Genomic DNA, 19,784 nt, shown 5'->3' on the forward strand with positions numbered 1-19,784 from the left:
GGAACATTCAAGAATCCTTCCGCTGATCTTGCTGCTGGGCTCAAAGTTGGAGTAATTTTTCAAAAATAGTTCTTGGGGCATCTAAATACTTGGAAACCTCATTAAGAATTCAAGTTTAAAGTCTGAAGAGAAGGCATTTCACAGCCCTGTTGTTTACATTTACCTTGGTCAACATCCCTACTCAGACTCAAACACAACAGGCAATCTGGAAGGGGGAAAAGTTACAAAATATTGCCTTGAGTCAGGCAGGGGTGTGTGCATGTATGTGTGTGTGTGTGTGTGTGTGTGTGTGTGTGTGTGTGTGTGTGTGTGTGTGTGTGTGTGTGTGTGTGTGTGTGTTGATATGAACGGGTATTATGTGTGCATATGCACTTCTCATGTTGTGTGGACAGAGATAGTCGTGTTGCCTATAGGTATACTTATGGACAGATAAATATGAACCTCTTGGAGTATGAAATTAACACATGAGTTCTGAGCTCCAGTTCATAGCCCCTCTCTTATATTTTCCATCCTGCTTCCATGAGATACTGCTTCTTGCCCTGTGATGGACACTTTTCAACATATAGATTAAATCGTTAAAGATGAAGCACCAAATGAGGTGGTGATGAGAGGCAGTAATAAATGACTGGTGTAGAGGAATGCAAAGGATCCAAAAGAGAGACTGTCTGTTCAGAATTTATTTAGGATTTTCCAGGTGTTTTTCATACCAAAAGTGTTCTGTAGTTCCCCTCTTTAGAGTAAAGCTTTCTATTTGTTTAAATTATCAATATATACACTTATCATAAAAATTTCAAGCAACAGAGACAAGGGCAAAGAAGAAAGTTAACAAAATCATCCAATATCCCAAGAAGAATGATGACCAGTATCAGACGAACATCATTCTGGGTGTTTCTAATGTTAGAAACAGAGAGGAGGACTCTGCTTTTCCTCCTACTTTGCTGGCTCCTCTGCCTCTTCCAGTGTCTCAGTGGTGAAGGGTCCCAGGGGCAGCCCCACATTCTCATCTCCATCTTTACTTTACCCACTGGAAACCTGGCCAGGCCTACAGCTTTCAATGATACCTGGATGCTGATGGCTCTCAAATTTATATCTCCAGCCTTGTCCTTTGGAAGCCCAACAGCTAAACTGCAGGGAGATGGAGAGTGAAGAAACATTGAGAAAATAGAGATCCAGTTGGATTCTCTTTCTTTTAGCTCTGAAGTTATATGAGCCTCCGATACCTGTAGATACACTGATACTGCTAACACTAATTTTTAAATCTTAATGCCTTCTAATACTACCTATTATTTTTTGACCACCTACTACATGTTAGGTATTGTGCCATGCGTTTCACATATATTAACTCATCTTATGCTCATGACTCTGTGAGGTGGTATTTTAAGAAATAACAAGAAACCCCCAAACCAAGACTTCGCATCATAGACAACTTGTCCAAACTGAATCAGCTAGTAGCTATTAGAGTTAGGATGTAAAGTCAGGGGACCCATGCTCTTTCTGGTATGCTACACTGCCTCCATTTGCATTGCAATATAAATTTTAGTATCAGTTTGACCATTTCACACACACATATACAGAGACACAAACCAAGTTGGGATTTTGATTGGGATTGCACTGAATTTATAGATTAATTTGGGGAGAACCGTCATCTTATATCAATGCTATTGACTGTTCCAAACATGAATTGATCTTTCCCTCCCTTTATTTAAGTCTTTTTTAATTTTCCTAGTAAGATTTTGTGGTTTTCATTGTGAAGCAGCAATTGATTCACCACAGTCCCAATGAGGCAGGGGACTTCCGGGGGTCAGAATACTAAGACTTGATGGATAAGAAGTATAATAAGGGAACTGCAAAAATGTGGGCAGAAAAAAATGATTAAAGGTCCCACCAAGTAAAGCAACAATTTCAAGAATTTTAAAGTGGCCAGCAATAACGGGGTGTAAAACGTATTGTAAGATGCAGACAGCAAATGGCCTTGTGCCCTGCCAGCAACAGGGATGCCAGGAACTCTGGAGAGGATTTGCATAATGTAACCTACTGTGGACTGTTGACTCAGCACCAATTTTTCATGAGGAGACTGTGACTGTTAACTGAGGCATGATGTTTGTCATCTTTAAAAGTGAAGAGAAGGTTAGGCTGAACCCAGGCCAGGATTGCCTTCTGGGCTCTCCTCTCCCTCTTCCATTTCTGTAACCTTCTCCAACCTGCTGGCACTACCTCCTCGGCACCCTCCCATTTCCTCACAGCCTTCCTCTTGCCACGCACAGTTAGACCTGCCTTATCCTATACTTCTCCATAGCTCCATACGTGGACCCCCCCCAACCCTCCCCCCTCCCCATCTCCTCCATTTATATTTAGGGTATTCAAATGTTCAGAGAAAGAGAGTGGATAGAGGATCCACTTAGTACACATTACATGTGTATTAAATGACAGATAGCTAGGTAGCTATTTCTCAAATTAGGGTCCAAAGACCTAATCCTAGAGGTTTGAGAGGTCCACAGGAATTTGGATAGTAATAATTTATTGAGCACTTACATGTTCCAGGCGCTGTTTGAAATACTTTACATGTATTTAGTTTCACTATAACCCTCTAAAGCAGATGCCCTTATGTCCATTTAACAGATGAGCAAACTTAGCAACACGCCCTTATCCCCATCAAAGAGATGAGCAGTCATGGAAAGGTTGAGTTATTAGCTCAAGGTTATACATCTAGTAAACGGTAGAGTGGGGACTCAAACCTAGGCAGTCTGGCTCCAGAGCTAATGATCTCAACCACTTTGCAATGCTGTCATCTGGGGCTTGACTGGGACTAGGTGGTCCAAGACGGCCTCACGCATGTGCCTGATAGTTAGCTGCAGCTATTGGCTGTCGCCTCCTCCTTCATGTGGCCTTTCTAGCAGGATACTCCGGACCTTTTTATGTGGCAGCCAAATTCCAAGATTGTACCATAAGTCATGGAACAGATAGGCTTTTTTTTTTCCCCAAAACCACACGATTATATTTTAATACAAAACCAAAACACCATAATAAATTGATGGCAATAAAATATGGTATTTCTTTTGCATTGCACGATAAATGGTTAACATCCTTTCATAAATGAGTTCTTAGAAACCAGTAACAAAGACATTGATATACCAAGCGAAATGATAAAAAAGAAAGAAGAAAATGAAATAACACAAGTGACTAGTAAGGATTAAGCATATATGTAGATAGGCTTATAGACCAAATTAAGATGCTTGAATCACATTGTTTATGTGGCAGCTTTAAAACATGTCCCCAGGGCTTCCCTGGTGGCGCAGTGGTTGAGAATCTGCCTGCTAATGCAGGGGACACAGGTTCGAGCCCTGGTCTGGAAGGATCCCACATGCCGCAGAGCAACTGGGCCCGTGAGCCACAACTACTGAGCCTGCGCGTCTGGAGCCTGTACTCCGCAACAAGAGAGGCCGCGATAGTGAGAGGCCTGCGCGCCGCGATGAAGAGTGGCCCCCGCTTGCCACAACTAAAGAAAGCCCTCGCACAGAAACGAAGACGCAACACAGCAAAAATAAATAAATTAATAAACTCCTACCCCCAACATCTTAAAACAAAACAAAACACGTCCCCAAATTCTTTGACACTGTTTTCATTGAGAGGTGGAGGTCCATATCCCCTTCTCTTTTATATGGGCTGGTCTTAGTGGCTTGCTGGTAGCTAGCAGAATACAGTGGAAGTGATGCTCCATTACTTCTTAGGATGAGTCATTAAAGGCCATGAACCTTAGGATAAGTCATTAAAGGCCATGAACCTGGTTCTTTTCAGACACTCGCTCTCAGGGAAGCCAGCTGCCATGTGAGAAGTCTGACATGTTGGAGGGGGTGTGTGAAGGCACTCTGGTTCACGGTCTCAGCTGAGCTTCCAGCCAACCAACAGCCAGCCTCAACTGTCAGCCACATGAGTGTGCCATCTTGGATGTCCAGCCTAGATGAACCTTTAAACGACTGCAGCTGCAGTGACATCCGATAAGAGACACCAACACAGAACTGCCCAAGCAAGCCCTTCCTGAATTTCTATTTCCTGAATTTCTATTTCTATTTCTACAAAATCATGAGCAAAATAAACTGGCTATCTAAGCCACTAAGTTTGATTTAGCATGTTCACTTAAAGAGCAGCAACAGTTTATCAACCAATTTAAAACAGAATGAGAAGCGAGGAGAAAGAAAAGGAGTAGATAAACAAGCTTAGGATAGGGTATAAGCAGGGTGGAAGGACCATAGCACTTAAAACCATAGATGGCATGGTTTTAAGGACCGGAGTGGAGGGTAAGCGAGGGGTTTTGGCAGACTGAACAGGTCTGGAATCGACATACATCTGACATACATCTGAGTGATACAGAAGCAAGTGTGTCTGGTCATAACTGTAGCTGGCCATTAGCTGCCTGAGCAGCTGGGGATTTAGCTGCTTTTCTTGTGCAGAGACTACATGAGGCCACAGTGGGGCTATAATGGATATCACTAGTTGGTGGTCAATTTAGGAATGACACAGTTGTCAGTTGAGAGGTTGTATGATTCATGCCTTACTAATATTTAAAGTTTACTTGGTCTATCTCCTTCTATCTGAAGTAGCACTTTCATTTGTTCCATCCTTTTTGTCTATGTTCAACACATATCCATTTACTCTGCGTGTAACATGTCTCATAAGCAAATTGTGTCTACATTTTTGTTTCTCTTATTTTCTATAGCAGGACTGAATATTCATAAAGCAAACACATTACAGCAAGCCCTAAGGAACAAGCACTTAGAGCACGGCTGTGATGTCCCACTTATTGGCTAAAGCAAGTCACGTGGCCGAGCCCACAGTCATGTGCGACAGGTCTACACAAGGGAGTGGATACCATAAGGCATGATTATTGGAACCACTACTGAAACAATCTAACACTAACACATAGCTAGGAAGTGGTTGATCCAGTTATAAAATTTTCAGCAATCTGTTTCTGGAATCCAAACACAAAACTGGTGTCCTGGAGACTGCTGGGAATTCCTACTCAAGGGCTTTTTCAAACCCCTCTTCCCAGGTCCCAGCCCAAGCCCAATGAGTCAGAATCTCTTGGGGGTAAAAGGGATATGGGGGGGGTAGTGGTGGTAGAAATCCCAAGAATTTAAATAACTCTGTAGAAGATTCCAACCCACACTGGGAGGTGTAGGGGGTTTCAAAGACAAGAAAATCTCTACCCTCAAAGAGCTTCCATTTTCCACAGAGAAAATTCTTGTCATTATTACACTAGAGGCACTGCCCTGAAATTTAAAAATTTAAAAAACTGCTCTCCATGTTTAAGTTAGAGCAGTGGTTCTCAAATTTTGTGTGCATCAGTATTAACTGGAGGGCTTGTTAAAACGCAGACAGGGGGCTTCCCTGGTGGCGCAGTGGTTGAGAGTCCGCCTGCCGATGCAGGGGACGCGGGTTCGTGCCCCGGTCCGAGAGGATCCCACATGCCGCGGAGCGGCTAGGCCCGTGAGCCTTGGCTGCTGAGCCTGCGCGTCCAGAGCCTGTGCTCTGCAACGGGAGAGGCCGCAACAGCGAGAAGCCCGCATACCGCAAAGGAAAAAGGAAAAAAAACCCCCAAAAAAACCGCAGACAGGGACCAACCCCCAGTTTCAGATTCAGGAAGTCTCTGGTGGAGCACACAAATTTTCATGTCTCACAAGCTCTGCTGTCCAGGGACCACACTTGGAGAACCACTGGGTTACAGCAGTAGGAGGATTTAGTGATACCGTTCCTCCCTTGACGCGCATTTATATATTGCACTTACATTCTTATAGCACATCTACTGTATACAAGGTCTCGGGCTGGGTGCGGCAGTGGGTATGATAAGGATAGGATTTAGATCTTGATTACACTTGAGCAGATTTAGTCTCTAAGTGGATCTATTCTCTAAGAAGACAGGAAGCCTAAGTGCCTTCAGACAGGTTCAGATAAAGCAGAGATCTCCTCCCTTAGCAAGAGATAAATTAAAGCTTGGAATAGCAGACTCTATGAACTGGGGCCTTGAAAGATGCCTAGGACACGTGGAAATGGTGGAGGATCGCAGAATTCTTTCCACCTTGGCACAGAGAAAAAAACCAAGCAAACAAACCTGGACAACCACCTGGAAAAGGTCTGTGACATTCTTGCCTCAGGCTCCAATGTCTCTAAGCTGCTTGCATCAGAACGGGGAAGGGTGTTCTCAGTGTCAAGGTCTCTGTCTCAGACTCTTCTTGGGAAGCGGGAGAACTGGTCTAGCCCTCCCTCTGGGGCTCCCAGAGCGGGTGTCTCGGAGACTCGGTTGTCTGGCCGAAGTCTGGGTGTGCGCGGACTTGGCGAAGGGCGCGGCCTGGGCGCTTCAATGTTCCAAAGCCTGAGCAGGGCGCTGTGGCCGGGCCCGTGACGGGCGAGAGGGCCTACACGCTGGAGCATCGTTCAGAACCAGCCTCAGATTCAGGCACGGCGCTAGGGGGGGCCGGGTGGCAGCCGTACTACTCAGCCAACCGGTGGCCGGCGCAAGGGGCAAGGTCCCTCTCTTTCTCCACCTTCATGCTTAGGAGGGGGTGGGGACACGCGTGCACGCTCTTCAGCCCGGAGAAAGCGCGGCCCGCGAGACTGCACAATGCGCCTGCGCGGCCCCGCCTCACCCACCCCGCCTCTTTTCTTCGTCCCGCCCTGTTACCCCCTTATATTGCCGCTAGGGGTAGCGGCGGCGGCTGTGGTCTGAGAGCGTGGCTGCTTTGAGGGCGCGGAAGCCGTACGGTGTGGGGACTAGGGCTGGCAAGAGGGTGGGAAAACCGGCGAGAGAGGAGGGCGGTGCCGGGGAAGGGCGGTGCCGGGGAAGGGCGGCGCGTGGCTGACTCATCCCTCTGGAAGATCAGACTGACAGACACAAACCCTTGCCGAACTCGCCCGCCCGCGCCGCTCCTCTGGTTGGGAGGCGCCCGCCCGCACCGCCCGCCCGCCTTCTCCGGGAGCGCTCTCCCGGCCCGGCAGCCTCAGAGAAAGTTTTTGTCGTCTGGAGGGACCGGAGGCGCCGCGAGCCTTTGGGAAGGGAAGGAGGACTGAAGAGGAGGCTCCAGCCGCGCGGGCCCGGCGAGTGCATGGTTCCCGGCGCCTCGGCTGCCTGTCAGGAGGACATCGGGGCGGGGTCGGGCTGAGCCCAGCTCCTTCTTCCCGCGGGTTCGCCAAAAATCGCCCTCCCGGACTGCCGCGGGGCGTCCCCGCTCCTCAGCCCGCCATGTCCCGGCTGCTGCCGCTGCTGAGGAGCCGGACCGCGCACAGCCTGAGGCCGGGCCCGGCCGCCGCGCCCCGCCCGCCGTCCTGGTGCTGCTGCGGGCGGGGGCTGCTGGCGCTCGCGGCCCCGGGCGGCCCCCGGGAGCTGGGCACCCACCCCAAGAAGGAGCCCATGGAGGCGCTGAACACGGCGCAGGGCGCGCGCGACTTCATCTACAGCCTGCACTCCAGCGAGAGGAGCTGCCTGCTCAAGGAGCTGCACCGCTTCGAGTCCATTGCCATCGCCCAAGGTAAGGGGGCCGCGAGGGGGCGAGCCGGGGACGGAGGGGCGGGTGCCCAGAGCCCTCCCCTACCTCGCCTGCGCCCCGGCCGCCCCTCGGCCTGGGCCCCTCGCCGCCGGCCCCCTCGCCCGCTTGGCCTCGCGCCTGGGACGTCCGGGGGGGCGGGGGAACTTTGCGCCTCCTGAGTGTCCCCGGGGCAGTAGGACAGGCGCGGATCGTGCCAGGCAGCCAGAGCCAACGCTTGGCTGGTTCCTCCCCAGCCTCACAGTTGGAGCTTCAGCCCCAGTTACCAACCGCCGTTGATTTGATTTTGTTTAGATTTGCTGTGCCCCCCGTCCCCCAGCCCTGCTGTCCCCCTGTAGTCCTTGCTGCTTACTTGTGAACGTGCAGCCATGCCGGTGGCCTGCGGTGCCTCCTTCCAAAGCGCTACAAAGCCGAGAGGCAGGGGGAAACTTCGCTAAATGGTTATCAAACGAAGATGTGTCAGGGTCCGAAAGAAGGGATGTTGGTTCGTTAAGGCAGAGGTGTTCTCAGCGGCTTGTTTTCGTACACCTCCGGTTGGATTCATTTAAGCAGCCGAAGGAAACATTTTCCTGGGAAACTGAAAGCGTGGATCAGACCAGCAACCGCAGATGCATACTTGCAAGCCCATCACAGGCTTGGTGCTGCCCAAGTTAGACTCCCGTTTTTGTTGTGCCCCCAGAGGAGGAAAGAATGCAGTAGTTAAGAAGGTATTTTTCTGGAAATCTGTGGCTCTGCAATAAAAAGCGGACTTCTGCTCAAAAATAATTTGGAATGGTGAAAGCCAAGCCATTTTTAAGCTAACCTGTTAAAGGAGGATATTTTTCAAACCGGTGCAGCATGCTGGTATGTCAGAATGTGAGTCCAAGTGAAAAAGCTAAAAAGTCAGAAAATCAGAAGGATGAAAGGGGCCAATGAGCAAATCATTCAGTCTTAAGATACTTTAGCCATCTAACTACCGTGATACAGACAGAATACATTGCTGCTGTTTTATGTTATACATTCTGGTGTGTTGGAAAGTGTTTTTTGTTTCTTTTTTGTTGTTTGTTTGTTTTAAGTTTACTCCTCCCCTCCCTCAAGGTTGGTAGGTACATAAGCATTCCATAGGTTCCGTAAGTTAAGAGCACATTTATTTGGAGCAAGGCATTTGATCTTCCACAGGCACTTGAAAGCACTTCTTTGGTCTGTATTCAGGAATGGAGGAGAGAATTGTCTACCTCATAAGCAGGACTTTTCTACACTACTTCTTTAGAAACTTTTTATTAGTTGTGCCTTTTAACTGCTTTTTTTACCTCAGTTCAGGGAATTGTGGACCAATTTATGGTATTGGATGATTCCAGACATTGTCTACCCACAGTGCTTCTATAGGAACAATGTAATATCACAATCAATTCGGTTACTAAATGTAATCATGATATTACATGAAGTCATAATCAGATACTAGCATATTTGTGAGCTATGTGTGCACTCAGTGTGTGGTTTTAAAATATTCACTTCTGAAAATGTGACCCTTGGAAAATTATAAAGACATTCACACTAGAGCATTAGTTTTAGGAATCTTTCTTCATGGGTAAGACTGTTTGGACACACATTTGGCCTTTTCTAAGTAATTTCTTGGAAATTCTGCATTAACATTGTTACAAGATTGGAGGGCCTTATTAATATGATTTTATGACAGTGCATGAAAAGCATGTCCTGTGATACAAATGGATAAATTTTGCCTCATACCTTATTATTTTAGCACATGCCAGTAGGAATGCTACATTTTCCAGTGAAAATGGAAAATGTATTTTAAAATTTAACATGGTTTTAAATATTCTGGAAAGGACCTATAAACTTCAGTCAATGGAGATCAGTTAGCGTCAATTAAACTTAATAATACATAAGTTATATGAGAGAGAAGTTGGTAATTTAAGTTGTCTTTGTTCAAGATAAAGGATATAGGAAACAATGGGGTATTCAAATGCTTATTTGACTTAAAAGCTAAAGAACTTCAGAGTTTAAGTCAACTAATTTTGCCAATGTTGATGACTAAATTATTGCTCTTTGACTCAAATGACACATTGATGATGATGGTTTAATTTTTAGTACAGTCTTAGCGTTCCTCGTTTTCGATATCAATACATATAGTTTCTATGGAGATAACTGAGATCATCACTAGTAAATTACCCTATTCATTAACCATTTAAGGTAGAGAGGATTTATTATGTTGAGAATGCATACAGCTCATTCTATTGCTGAAATCAATTTTTTCCCCAGACAAATGAAAAATTGCCATGTTTTTCTTTTATTGTTGCTTTTTGAGGGTTTTTAAATGCTCAACCCATGTATTAAATATGTGTGTACTAAGTGCACTTTCTAATGAAATAAATTATGTTAAAAGAGCTGTTTCTTACAATAGGAAACCTTATGTGTTCTTGGAAAGAGTGCTTGCATGATCTAATGAGGTGCTTTGGATTTGGTGTGGAAACATTACAGGAAAAGAAAATCTGTGCTGTGAAATGGAAGTGGGGTCTACTGCTGAAATTTGTTATATTTGCCCTTATCTTTCTTATGTGTTTATCAGTAGGCATTTGATATAGTCTGTGACAAGATAAAGCTTTAGAACCAGTTTGTAATAGATAAGGCAGACTTTGTGGGATGTCTTGTTAATAGTTAAGTAAGATATTGTGATTTTTAAATTACAAACTGATTTCTTTCCTAGTTTTAAAAAAGTTGATGTTCTGTTCTCAATTTATCTGCTCAACCTGCTCTCTATTCTTCCAGAAAGAGTCCATATTCTTCTGAAAGTGCACTGTTGGTTCATTGTTTTTACAAGTAGGACTGGCAAGCTGATGTTATTACTGTTGCCTTTTAATTTTAGCTGAGCTTTTTAAACCAAATTTGTTTTCAAGTTTTGCAGTTACTATTTCTATTTATAATTATTAAAAAAAAATTTTTAAATACCTATTTGGTTTTTGAAGGATGAGCAGTGCTCACTGCATTCGTTAGTTCTACATTGCTGTACAACAAATTACCCCAAAGCACAATAGCTTAAAACAGACATGTATTGTCTCATGGTTTCTGAGGATCAGGTGTCTTGGGGCAGCTTAGGGGAATGTTTCTGCCTCAGGGTCTCTCATGAAGTTGTAATCAAGCTTTCAGCTAGGGCTGCATTATTGAAGTCTTAAATGGGGCTGCAGGAACCAGTTCCAAGAAGGCTCACTCACATGGCTGTTGGCTAGAAGTCTCAATTCCTTGCTGTGTGGGTCTCTCCACAGGGCTGCCTGAGTGTTTCAAGACATGGCAGCTGTCTTCCTCCAGAATGAGTGATGAGAGAGACACCTAAGCTGGAAGCCACAGTCTTTTATAACCTGATCTTAGAAGAGATAGTCCATCCTTTTTTGCCCTCATCATACACTGTGGGAGCATACTATGCAGGCAGGGTGTGAATACCAGGAGGTGGAAATCATTGGGGGGCCTCATCTTGGAGGCTGCCTTCCACACTTATTTAGATGTTGTAATTAATGCTCATGGGAGAATTACACAGAAAGGTAAGAGCTGGCTTTTGGGGAGGCACAGTGAAAGATATGATTTGAAAAAAAGGACCTTCTTAGGGAATATTTTTGTTAAGTGTGTACTTAAAGTATTTTTAAAAATGAGATTCTTTTTATATAGGCAAATAAGGGATGTTTTGGGGGAACAGAGCAGTTTTTTTAATCAATGCTAGATCTTAATCAGCTTGCATTTTTTTGTTTCTCTGTGTGATAATTGTATATGTTTAAAAAAATTTTTTTACAAAATTTTTTTACCATTTATCTACATCCATATAGATACACCATATAATTCTAAATTTAATCTTGTAGTTCCCCACCATTGTGATTATTTACTTAAGGTAGCATGAGGAGTTTTGTTTTGAGAACTTGCCATGTAGCATACTTAGAATACATAGAAACAAATATGATTTTTTGTGGAGTTCCAGTCCACTAGGGATCTTGGACTCTTAACAAGAGTATCCCCATTTTTCTCAGCTCCTTGTATAGGATTATATAAGAAAGTGGCAGTGCTGTTAAGCTATTAACCTCTAGATGAACTGGAGATAATCTTGGCTTTTGCTCAAAGAGAATAAGAAAGAGGGCAAGAAAACATTTCATACTCCAAATTAAGATTTGTGAATAAAGATATTTAGGTGCCTTAGTTGAAACAGTAAAAGAGGAATAAAGGAATAACTACACCTGAAAGAGGAGAAAAACAGGATGAGGATATGAAATATGGATTGAGTCAGGAAGAGTGAGTGATCTCTAATAAGCTGAGAGCTTCTATATCCTGGCCCTGGATAAGTAAATGAAGCTTTGTTACAATCAGTTATTTTACCAATATGGAAAGAATCTAGTTACAGCAGTATATTCCAGCAAGCTTAATTACAATTCTTTAGAATTAATGGGAATGTTGGAGTAGCCCTATAACTAGGGATTACTGCCTAGAAAACAGATAATATAAATAGGAGTTTTTTCTTCCATTACAAAATGGATATATTCTATTTAACAATCTTTAATCATCATTTAACATGTAACTTGAGGTCCAGAGTTATTTGTGACATAAAACAACGACTGTTCCATTATTTCTCATGATTTTGTGGATCAGAAATATAGCCAGGACTCAGCTGGGTGATTCGTCTCTTTCACGTGGTATCTATGGGGGTCACTCGGTAAACGGCTGGCAGATGAGCTGGTCACAGAGTCCAAGATGGCTTCACTCACTTGTCTGGCACTTTGTTGGACATGGCTGGAAGGCTGTGTTCAACGAGAACTATTGACCAGAGTAGATGCATGTGATCTCACCAGTATGACAGTCTTAAAATGGTCAGGACTTCCAGAGAAAATGTTCCAAGAGAACTAAGTAGAAGCTGTAAGACTTTGTTATCAGTTTCCCATTGTTGCTGTAACAAATTGCCACAAATATAGTGGCTTAAAACAACACAAATTTATTCTCTTAGAGTTCTGGAAGTCTGAGGTCCAAAATTAGACTTAAGGGGCTAAAATAAAAGTGTTAGCAATGCCCTGTCCTTCTGGAGGTTCTAGGGGAGAATCTGGTCCTTGTTTCTTCCAGCTTTTGGTATTCCTTGGTTCTTGCTCACATTAATCTCTGCTTCGGTTGTCACATCATTGACCTTTTTGCCTCTCTTTTATAAGGACCCTCGTGATTACATTTAGGGCCCACCTGGATAGTTCAGGATTAATCTTTCTCAAAATCCTTAACTTAATCACATCTGCAAACTCTCCTTTGCCATATGAGGTGATGTATTCACAGGTAGGAGGATTAAGATGGGGACATATGAGGAGGGGTATTGTTCAACCTACCACAGTTTATGACCTAGCCTTGCAAGTCCCAGAATGTCATTTCTGCTGCATGCTATTGGTCAAACAAGTTACTAAGACCAGTCTAGATTCAAGGGAAGGGAAATTAGGAGGAGATATTCTATGTAGGTAACCATAACTAATAATTGTAGTTTGTTCCTTTATATCAGTTCCTTTATATCCTTTATAGCATTTAAAAATTAATCGTTTCTGTTGGAAATCTTGTATTACATCTTTCTTTATTAATGCATACCAGTAACGTATTAGTTTTTGTTTGTTTGTCTTAAGACTTTTGACCATTCGTTCTTGTACTGAGTGCCAGTATAGTGATAGTGATTCATTTGATTGATAGATATATAGAGAGACAGAGGGAGACAGAGATGTATAGGACTCTTTCCTCTATATCAGGATATCTTAGCCTTGGCGGTATTGACATTTGGGCTGTATAATTCTTGTTGTGGGGCTGTCCTCCACATAGGATATTTAGCAGCATCCCTGTCTTCTAGCCACTAGATGCCAGTAGCACCCTCCCACCCTCCTCACCCCAAAAATGTCTCTAGACATTGCCAAATATTTCCTGGAGGAGACACTGGGTGGGAGGAAAGCGAGGAATTTAGCAAAACCAATCTGCTTGAGGGCCATCGCTTTATATGAAATGCTGTATCAGACTCTTCACCTCATTATCAAGTAAATGAGCTTTGTGATAACTCTTTTCCTTGATTGTGATGTCCTTTCACTTCTAAGTTCTTAACTAAATTCTAAATATTCGACCCTTAGAAAATAGGGCTTCCAGATAAGTCAAACACTGCCATAGTTGAATTCACCAGTAATTTGCTGGTGTTCCTCTCAATAGTCACTATTTTCTTACTTTTTATAGCAGTTGTGACAAGGAAATTTTTATAAAGATGTTTGTAGATAGGAAAATTGAAATAATATAAAGTCTGCAACTTCATAGGGTCATCCAAAGGGTCAGGCAGAAATAAAGATAATGGATAATCTTGAATGTTGGGAATGATCTGATATTGAATCACTATCAGTGGCGACTGTTTTAGTTTTTCTAAAAATAGTGATGAATTTGTATAACTATACTCTTATGTGGTTTTCTTTGGCATGAGAGAATATAAAGCTAACTGGAACAAATAGGGACTAAATTCCTGAGTGCAGATTTTATTAGCATCTTGCTCGTCAGCTGAATTAATTAGTATGTAAGATTCTAGCCTTGTCTTTGACTCATAGGTTTATGCTTTAAGTGAATGAAAACAACGACATGAAAGCAAGTAGTTATTTGTTAAAATATGATAACATAGTTACCTCAGACCATCTGGTAAATGAGAGACTCTTCTAGACAAAGGACCTTGCAGGTAACAAAACGTCATTCCTCTTTTTTTTTAAAAATTTTATTTCATTTTTTTTATACAGCAGGTTCTTATTAGTTATCCATTTTATACATATCAGTGTATACATGTCAATCCCAATCTCCCAATTCATCCCACCCCCACCCCCACCCCCACTTTCCCCCCTTGGTGTCCATACGTTTGTTCTCTATCTCTGTGTCTCTATTTCTGCCTTGCAAACCGGTTCCTCTGTACAAAACATCATTCCTCTTAACCTCTGAAACGTTTACTTTGACTGTGTTTGATGGCAACATATTTGAACATACTGCTTTTTTCTCTGCCTTAGTAAAAGTATAACGAGCACAGTTTTGCTTGTACCAGATGTCCGAGTCCTTGTATACTGTATTTTAATACGATGATTTTCTTTGGGGCTACTTAACTTCTATTTGTAGAGATACTAGTCATCACACCAGATGCCCCCAGAACGCTGTGCTGTTTCCGTTGGCATGCTTTCAGACCGTGTCATAGTGCTGGCGAGGTGTGTCGGATTTGTTCTGCCCCTGCCCCACTCCATCCACAGTGCCCTCGGACCACTCTGCTCTATCCTCATTCGTCCCTTATGGTAAACTTTGCTGCTGTGGAAGGAGGTCTGCTTCTCGGGCATCTCTTGTTGTTTCTAATGTCTGCTCTCTGTCACTCTTTCATGGTGGTTTTTTTTTTTTTCTTCTTATATTTCTTTCAGTATCTCTTTCTCTCTTTACCCTTATGCTATTCAGTAGGGTTTAATCTTGATAGACATTTCAGGGTCACAAACCACTACTCTCCTGTCTCTCCAGCTAGCCAGTCGCACCTATCACATTGCTATGGACCTCTGACTCTTCAGATCTCACACTGAAGATCTTGTATTTCTGCTAATGTTACGATTATGGCCGTTCAAAGGATTGTTGCTGTAAATACCTGAAAGGCACTTAGGTTCAGAGAAGTTTAGGTTAGAATGGTGTTCTTTACTTGGTTTACTTTAGATTTTCTGTCTTCTTTCTGAGTTTTAGGGTAGACTTTAGGGCACTGGGTTATTAAAACATTTGTAATTTTAAAAATAGCATGATATTTTGTAATATAACTTCTGAATTTCTGTTGTATAATGGTTCTTATATTTTATAGAAGACATCCCACTGCTACCACTATTGCTGCTGCCAACACCATTTTCATTACCATTACTTAGCAGTTATTGAATGTTTGCTACAGACATACTGGGCTAATTAAGTGAGTTTTCATGTAATTATTGTTTACTTCTCTTGGAGAGAGAAGGAGTTATCTCTATTCTATGGATTAAGATGCTGAGGCTGAGGAGCTTGCCCAAGATCCTAAAACCTCTGTGGCAGAGTTTTTAGCTTAGCTTTGTTTGACTTTAAAATCCCTGTTCTTATTATTGCACCTTTCTGTAGATATTCATACCTGGAATTTTTTTAACATGTGCTGGGAAAAAAGGTAACAACTCAAATGCTCAATAAAAGTCACATGTGCTGGTAGTATATCTTAGTCTATCTTTTATATGTTTGCATAATATACACATTCAATACAAAAGCAAATATAGCATTGTTACTTTTAAAATAAGGGAAATCAAAGTAATATCAGTGTGCAAAAAAGTTTATAAATTGTGGGGGGATTTTGAAAAAGTCAGAAAACTAGTATTTGGGCCTTCCAACTATTATAAATCTTTAACTTCCTAACCGTTATTCTAATTTTCCTTTAGATTTTTAAATGAGTTAAAAAAATCTAACATGCTATTCATAGAAAACCTTTCTAAACTTAGAAAATTTATTTGTGTAACAAATATTTGTTACTCTCCCTACCATAGTAGACTCGGTACTGCATATTGGAGGTGTGTCAGAGAATTAATTCAGGGAAATACTCTCATGAAACCTACATTTTTGAGAGAGGAAAGATAAGAGCAATAAAGTAAATAATAAAATAATTATAGATAATGTGTGCTATTAGAAGAATAAATAGAAGGACATTTACTTTACTTAAAGTGATCTGGGAAGGCCTCTGTTTAGGTAATATTTAAGCTGAAAATAAAGGATTGAGAAGAAGCCATTCATTCAGACAGATGGCATTCTCAGAAGGAAAAGCAAATACCAAGAGGCTGAGATAGGAAGGGACTTCATGTAGTGTAGGAATTGAAAGAAGGCAAATATGAGTGGAACTTAATGAACAAAGGGTAGAGTGGAATGGGATGAGATGTACGTAGACAGAAGCCAGATAGGCCAGGACCTTTCTGGGTAAACCATATGAAGGCCATTCGAGCATTTAAGCATTAGTGAAATAATGGTATTTGAAGAGCCCTCTGGCTGCTATTGGAGAACAGATTGGAGGGTGCAGATGTGTAAGCTGGGAGACCACTTAGGAAGCTGTTACAGTAGTCTAGGCTAGCAATGACGGTGGCTGAGACTAGGTGGCCACAGAGATGAAGAGGAGGAGATGGAGTCAAGACATACTTGTGAGAGTGAACTGATGGGACTTGCTGATGGGTTAGAAAGGGTCAGATAATTAAGGGAAAGGAAATAGTAAGTGATGACTTAGGTTTCTGACTATACTGACTGAGTAAAAAGCGTTATTATTAACTGTGAGGGAGAACACTGGGGAAAGAATAGATTTGGGGGTGTGGAACTTAAAGTGTTAATTTTGGACATGTCAAATTGTAGATACCTTTGTGAATATAAATGGAGATGTCAAATAAGTAGGTGTGTGTGTTTATGCATGTGTATGTATTTATACACTTAAATCTGGAGCTCATAGAAGTTTAGGCTGAAGATATAAGTGTGGGTGTCAACAGCTGTATATAGATGGAGAGGAAGATCCAGGACAGAACTCTGAAAAGCACCAGTGTTTATTGGAAGGGAAAATGAAGAAGGACCAGAACTAGAGGGAGACTGAGGAGTGTCTACAAAGTCAGGAAAAATAACAAGAATAGTGTATTCCAGAAGCTAAGTGAAGAAGACAGCATTTCATGAAAGAGGGAATGATCTGGTGCTTTAGATGGTTCAAATAAGAGGAAGACTGGCGGTTGGGAGGGTGGAGTAAAGGTCTATTGGATATAACAACACAAAAGAGAGTGATGTCTTTGTCAAGAATTATGTGAGGAGAAGCCAGATTTTAGTTGGCTGAGGAGGCAGTATCAATAAGGAAGGATTCAACTCTTTAAAGGGAACTTTGGATATGGAGGGCAGGAGGTGTTGGGCCGTAGCTTGAGTACTACTAAGATTTCCTCTTTCCTCATCGGTCAGAAGTCTGAACTTATTTTAAATATATGTTACTAGTTTACTCATTTTTTACAGAGTTCTGTGTAGAATTCTAGTTTATCAGAGAAAAATGTAATATCACAGGTAAGCAAATTATACCTCTTTTTAGCAGTATTGTGTAGAAAATATACAGGCCATTTAGCAAGTAATGTCTTTTCATTTTCTTTGGTAAGAAGCTTAGAGAAATCAAGAAGATGATTTGAAACTCCACTTTCAAATTAAAATACCTAAAGGCTAGGGAGAACATTTTTTTCTGGGATGTGGTACTTTAAGTGCTAAAACTGAAAGAGTCCCAGGCAAACTGGATGGTTAGTCACCCTACCTGCCCACGGGTGACAGTATTTTTGCCGTTCTCACAGATTAAGGCTTTTGACTCATAGGAGAGGTTGAGAAAGGGATCCAGGTAGAGTTTCATGTCCCTTCTGCACTACTGCTTTTTCCCTTCCTCTAGGTCTGTACCACAATGGACGCTTTCTTAGGGCTCCTTCTATTACCTTTTGTGTCTGGTGAGATTTCTGGTGAAAGAACCTGCAAGAAGGTGCAGACTCCCACAATTTATTCATACCCTATTGCCTTCACACTGTTGCACTGGCTGTCACTCTGCCTTCACCTGTTCCCTTACTATTCTAGCCGTATTCGTATGGTGTCCAGTTGCATCTGTCTCAAGTAAGCATGTGCTAACGTCTCCTCTGTCCTTGCAGGTGCCTGCTTCTCTTTTGATGTAGGGCCAGTTGTTTGCTTTGTGACTTGAGTTCTCTTATGGGTTTGAAATAAGTCATAAATTTGAATTTAGTTTGACTTCGTTTCACTGTAAGGGTGGGAGCAATACTCTTTGTAACTCTCTATATCCCACAGTGAAAACTAGAACCTGCTTCACAAAGTTTAATGTACATATAAAATGATCTGGGAATCTTACTGAAATACAGATGCTGTTTCAGTAGATTTGGGGTTGAGCTTGAGTTCTGCATTTCTAACAAGTTCCCAATGATTCAGTGCTACAGGTTCAGGGGGGCAATATTTTGAATAGCAAGGTTATAGCAAGTGTTTTTGTTTTTAAGGTGAGAAAGTTGAGGTCATGTAGATAAACTCAGGCATCCTTGCATTTTGAAAGGAAACAGGCAAACATGTGAGAGTGATAATGTAAGATGTGGCATATTTTGTGAGCTAGCAAATTTTGTTTGTGTATTAGAAAGATCTTATGGTTTAAAAAAACATTATTATAGCATTTTTTTCTACTCAAAGGGACCTGTTAAGAACATTACAAAAAGTGTGAATTGTTAACACTGATTTTATAGTTATGCAACGATCACTTTTGAGTAATAAATGCTGTGTAATAGATTTATTCCCTTGTTCTAATTTCCTTTTTCTTTCCCATTATTACCTTGAATATACTGTTCATTGGTTAGTCTCATTTCTTCAGTGAACCATGTCCTATGTCATACTTTTCTTCTTCTGCTTTTCTTCATCCTATTCTTCCTATGTTTTCCCCACTCAATTTTGTATTGCTTTTAAAATTTAGAAACAATCTCAAATTTCTGAAAAAGTTTCAAGTGTAGTATAGTAAAATTTTTTTCCTTCCCCTGAATCATTTGAGAATAAGTTGCTGACATGATGCTCTGTCATCCCTGGCACAGGGTAGGTTCTTTGGGAAGCAGTCTTTGAGACAAAATTTAACATGCAGGAAGTTTACTGGGAGTGCTGTTTGGAAACCTCACCTTAGAAAGGAAGGGAAGGAAGGAGTTTTGGGCAGAGGTAGAAGTAAAGTGATGCAGTCTCAACCGAAGCCTTAGCTGAACCTGAGGAGAGGTCTAGAAATAGAACGACCCTTCAGTGCTGTCCTGAGTTGGGTGACAGGTCCAGGCCTCTTCGTCTGTGAAATTACATGCGGAACTGCCCTGGGCAGGGGGCAGAGCCTTGGGTGAGGCAGCATTCTTCAGCTGAAGCAGTCCCCTAAGAGGACTGTCACTGAGGGCTGTCTCTCGGAAGGACTTCGGGCAGCTAAGGATCAACTGTGCATCACGATGCCCACTACAACTGGAATACTTTGGCCTATACTTCCTACAAAGAAGAATATTGTCCCATGTAAGCCACAATAACATGGAAAGATTACTACCATCTTATTCTCTGTCACTCAAGTTTCACCAGTTGTCCCAATAATGCTCCTTTACACCAAAAAGATCCAGTCCGAATCACATGTTGCATTTAGAATTTCCTTTATTTGAAACAGTTTCTTAGTCTTTCCTTTGGCTTTCATTACCTTGATAGTTTTGAGGATTACAG

The 19,784-nt window shown here is 42.3% G+C and overlaps 1 protein-coding gene across 1 annotated transcript in view; it reads left to right on the forward strand.

Annotated features, from left to right (window-relative positions):
- Positions 1–6,732: 6,732 nt before the first annotated feature.
- The window catches only part of TMEM65 (transmembrane protein 65), a 49,710-nt gene continuing 36,658 nt past the window's right edge, over positions 6,733–19,784 (forward strand). The window contains exon 1 of the mRNA XM_082674898.1: positions 6,733–7,520. Within this exon, the coding sequence (XP_082531024.1) occupies positions 7,235–7,520 (286 nt within the window). The 5' untranslated portion in view covers positions 6,733–7,234. The remainder of the gene's footprint in view (positions 7,521–19,784) is intronic.

This window comes from Grampus griseus, assembly GCF_964374135.1.
Source record: "Grampus griseus genome assembly, chromosome: 17".
Taxonomy (NCBI): domain Eukaryota; kingdom Metazoa; phylum Chordata; class Mammalia; order Artiodactyla; family Delphinidae; genus Grampus; species Grampus griseus.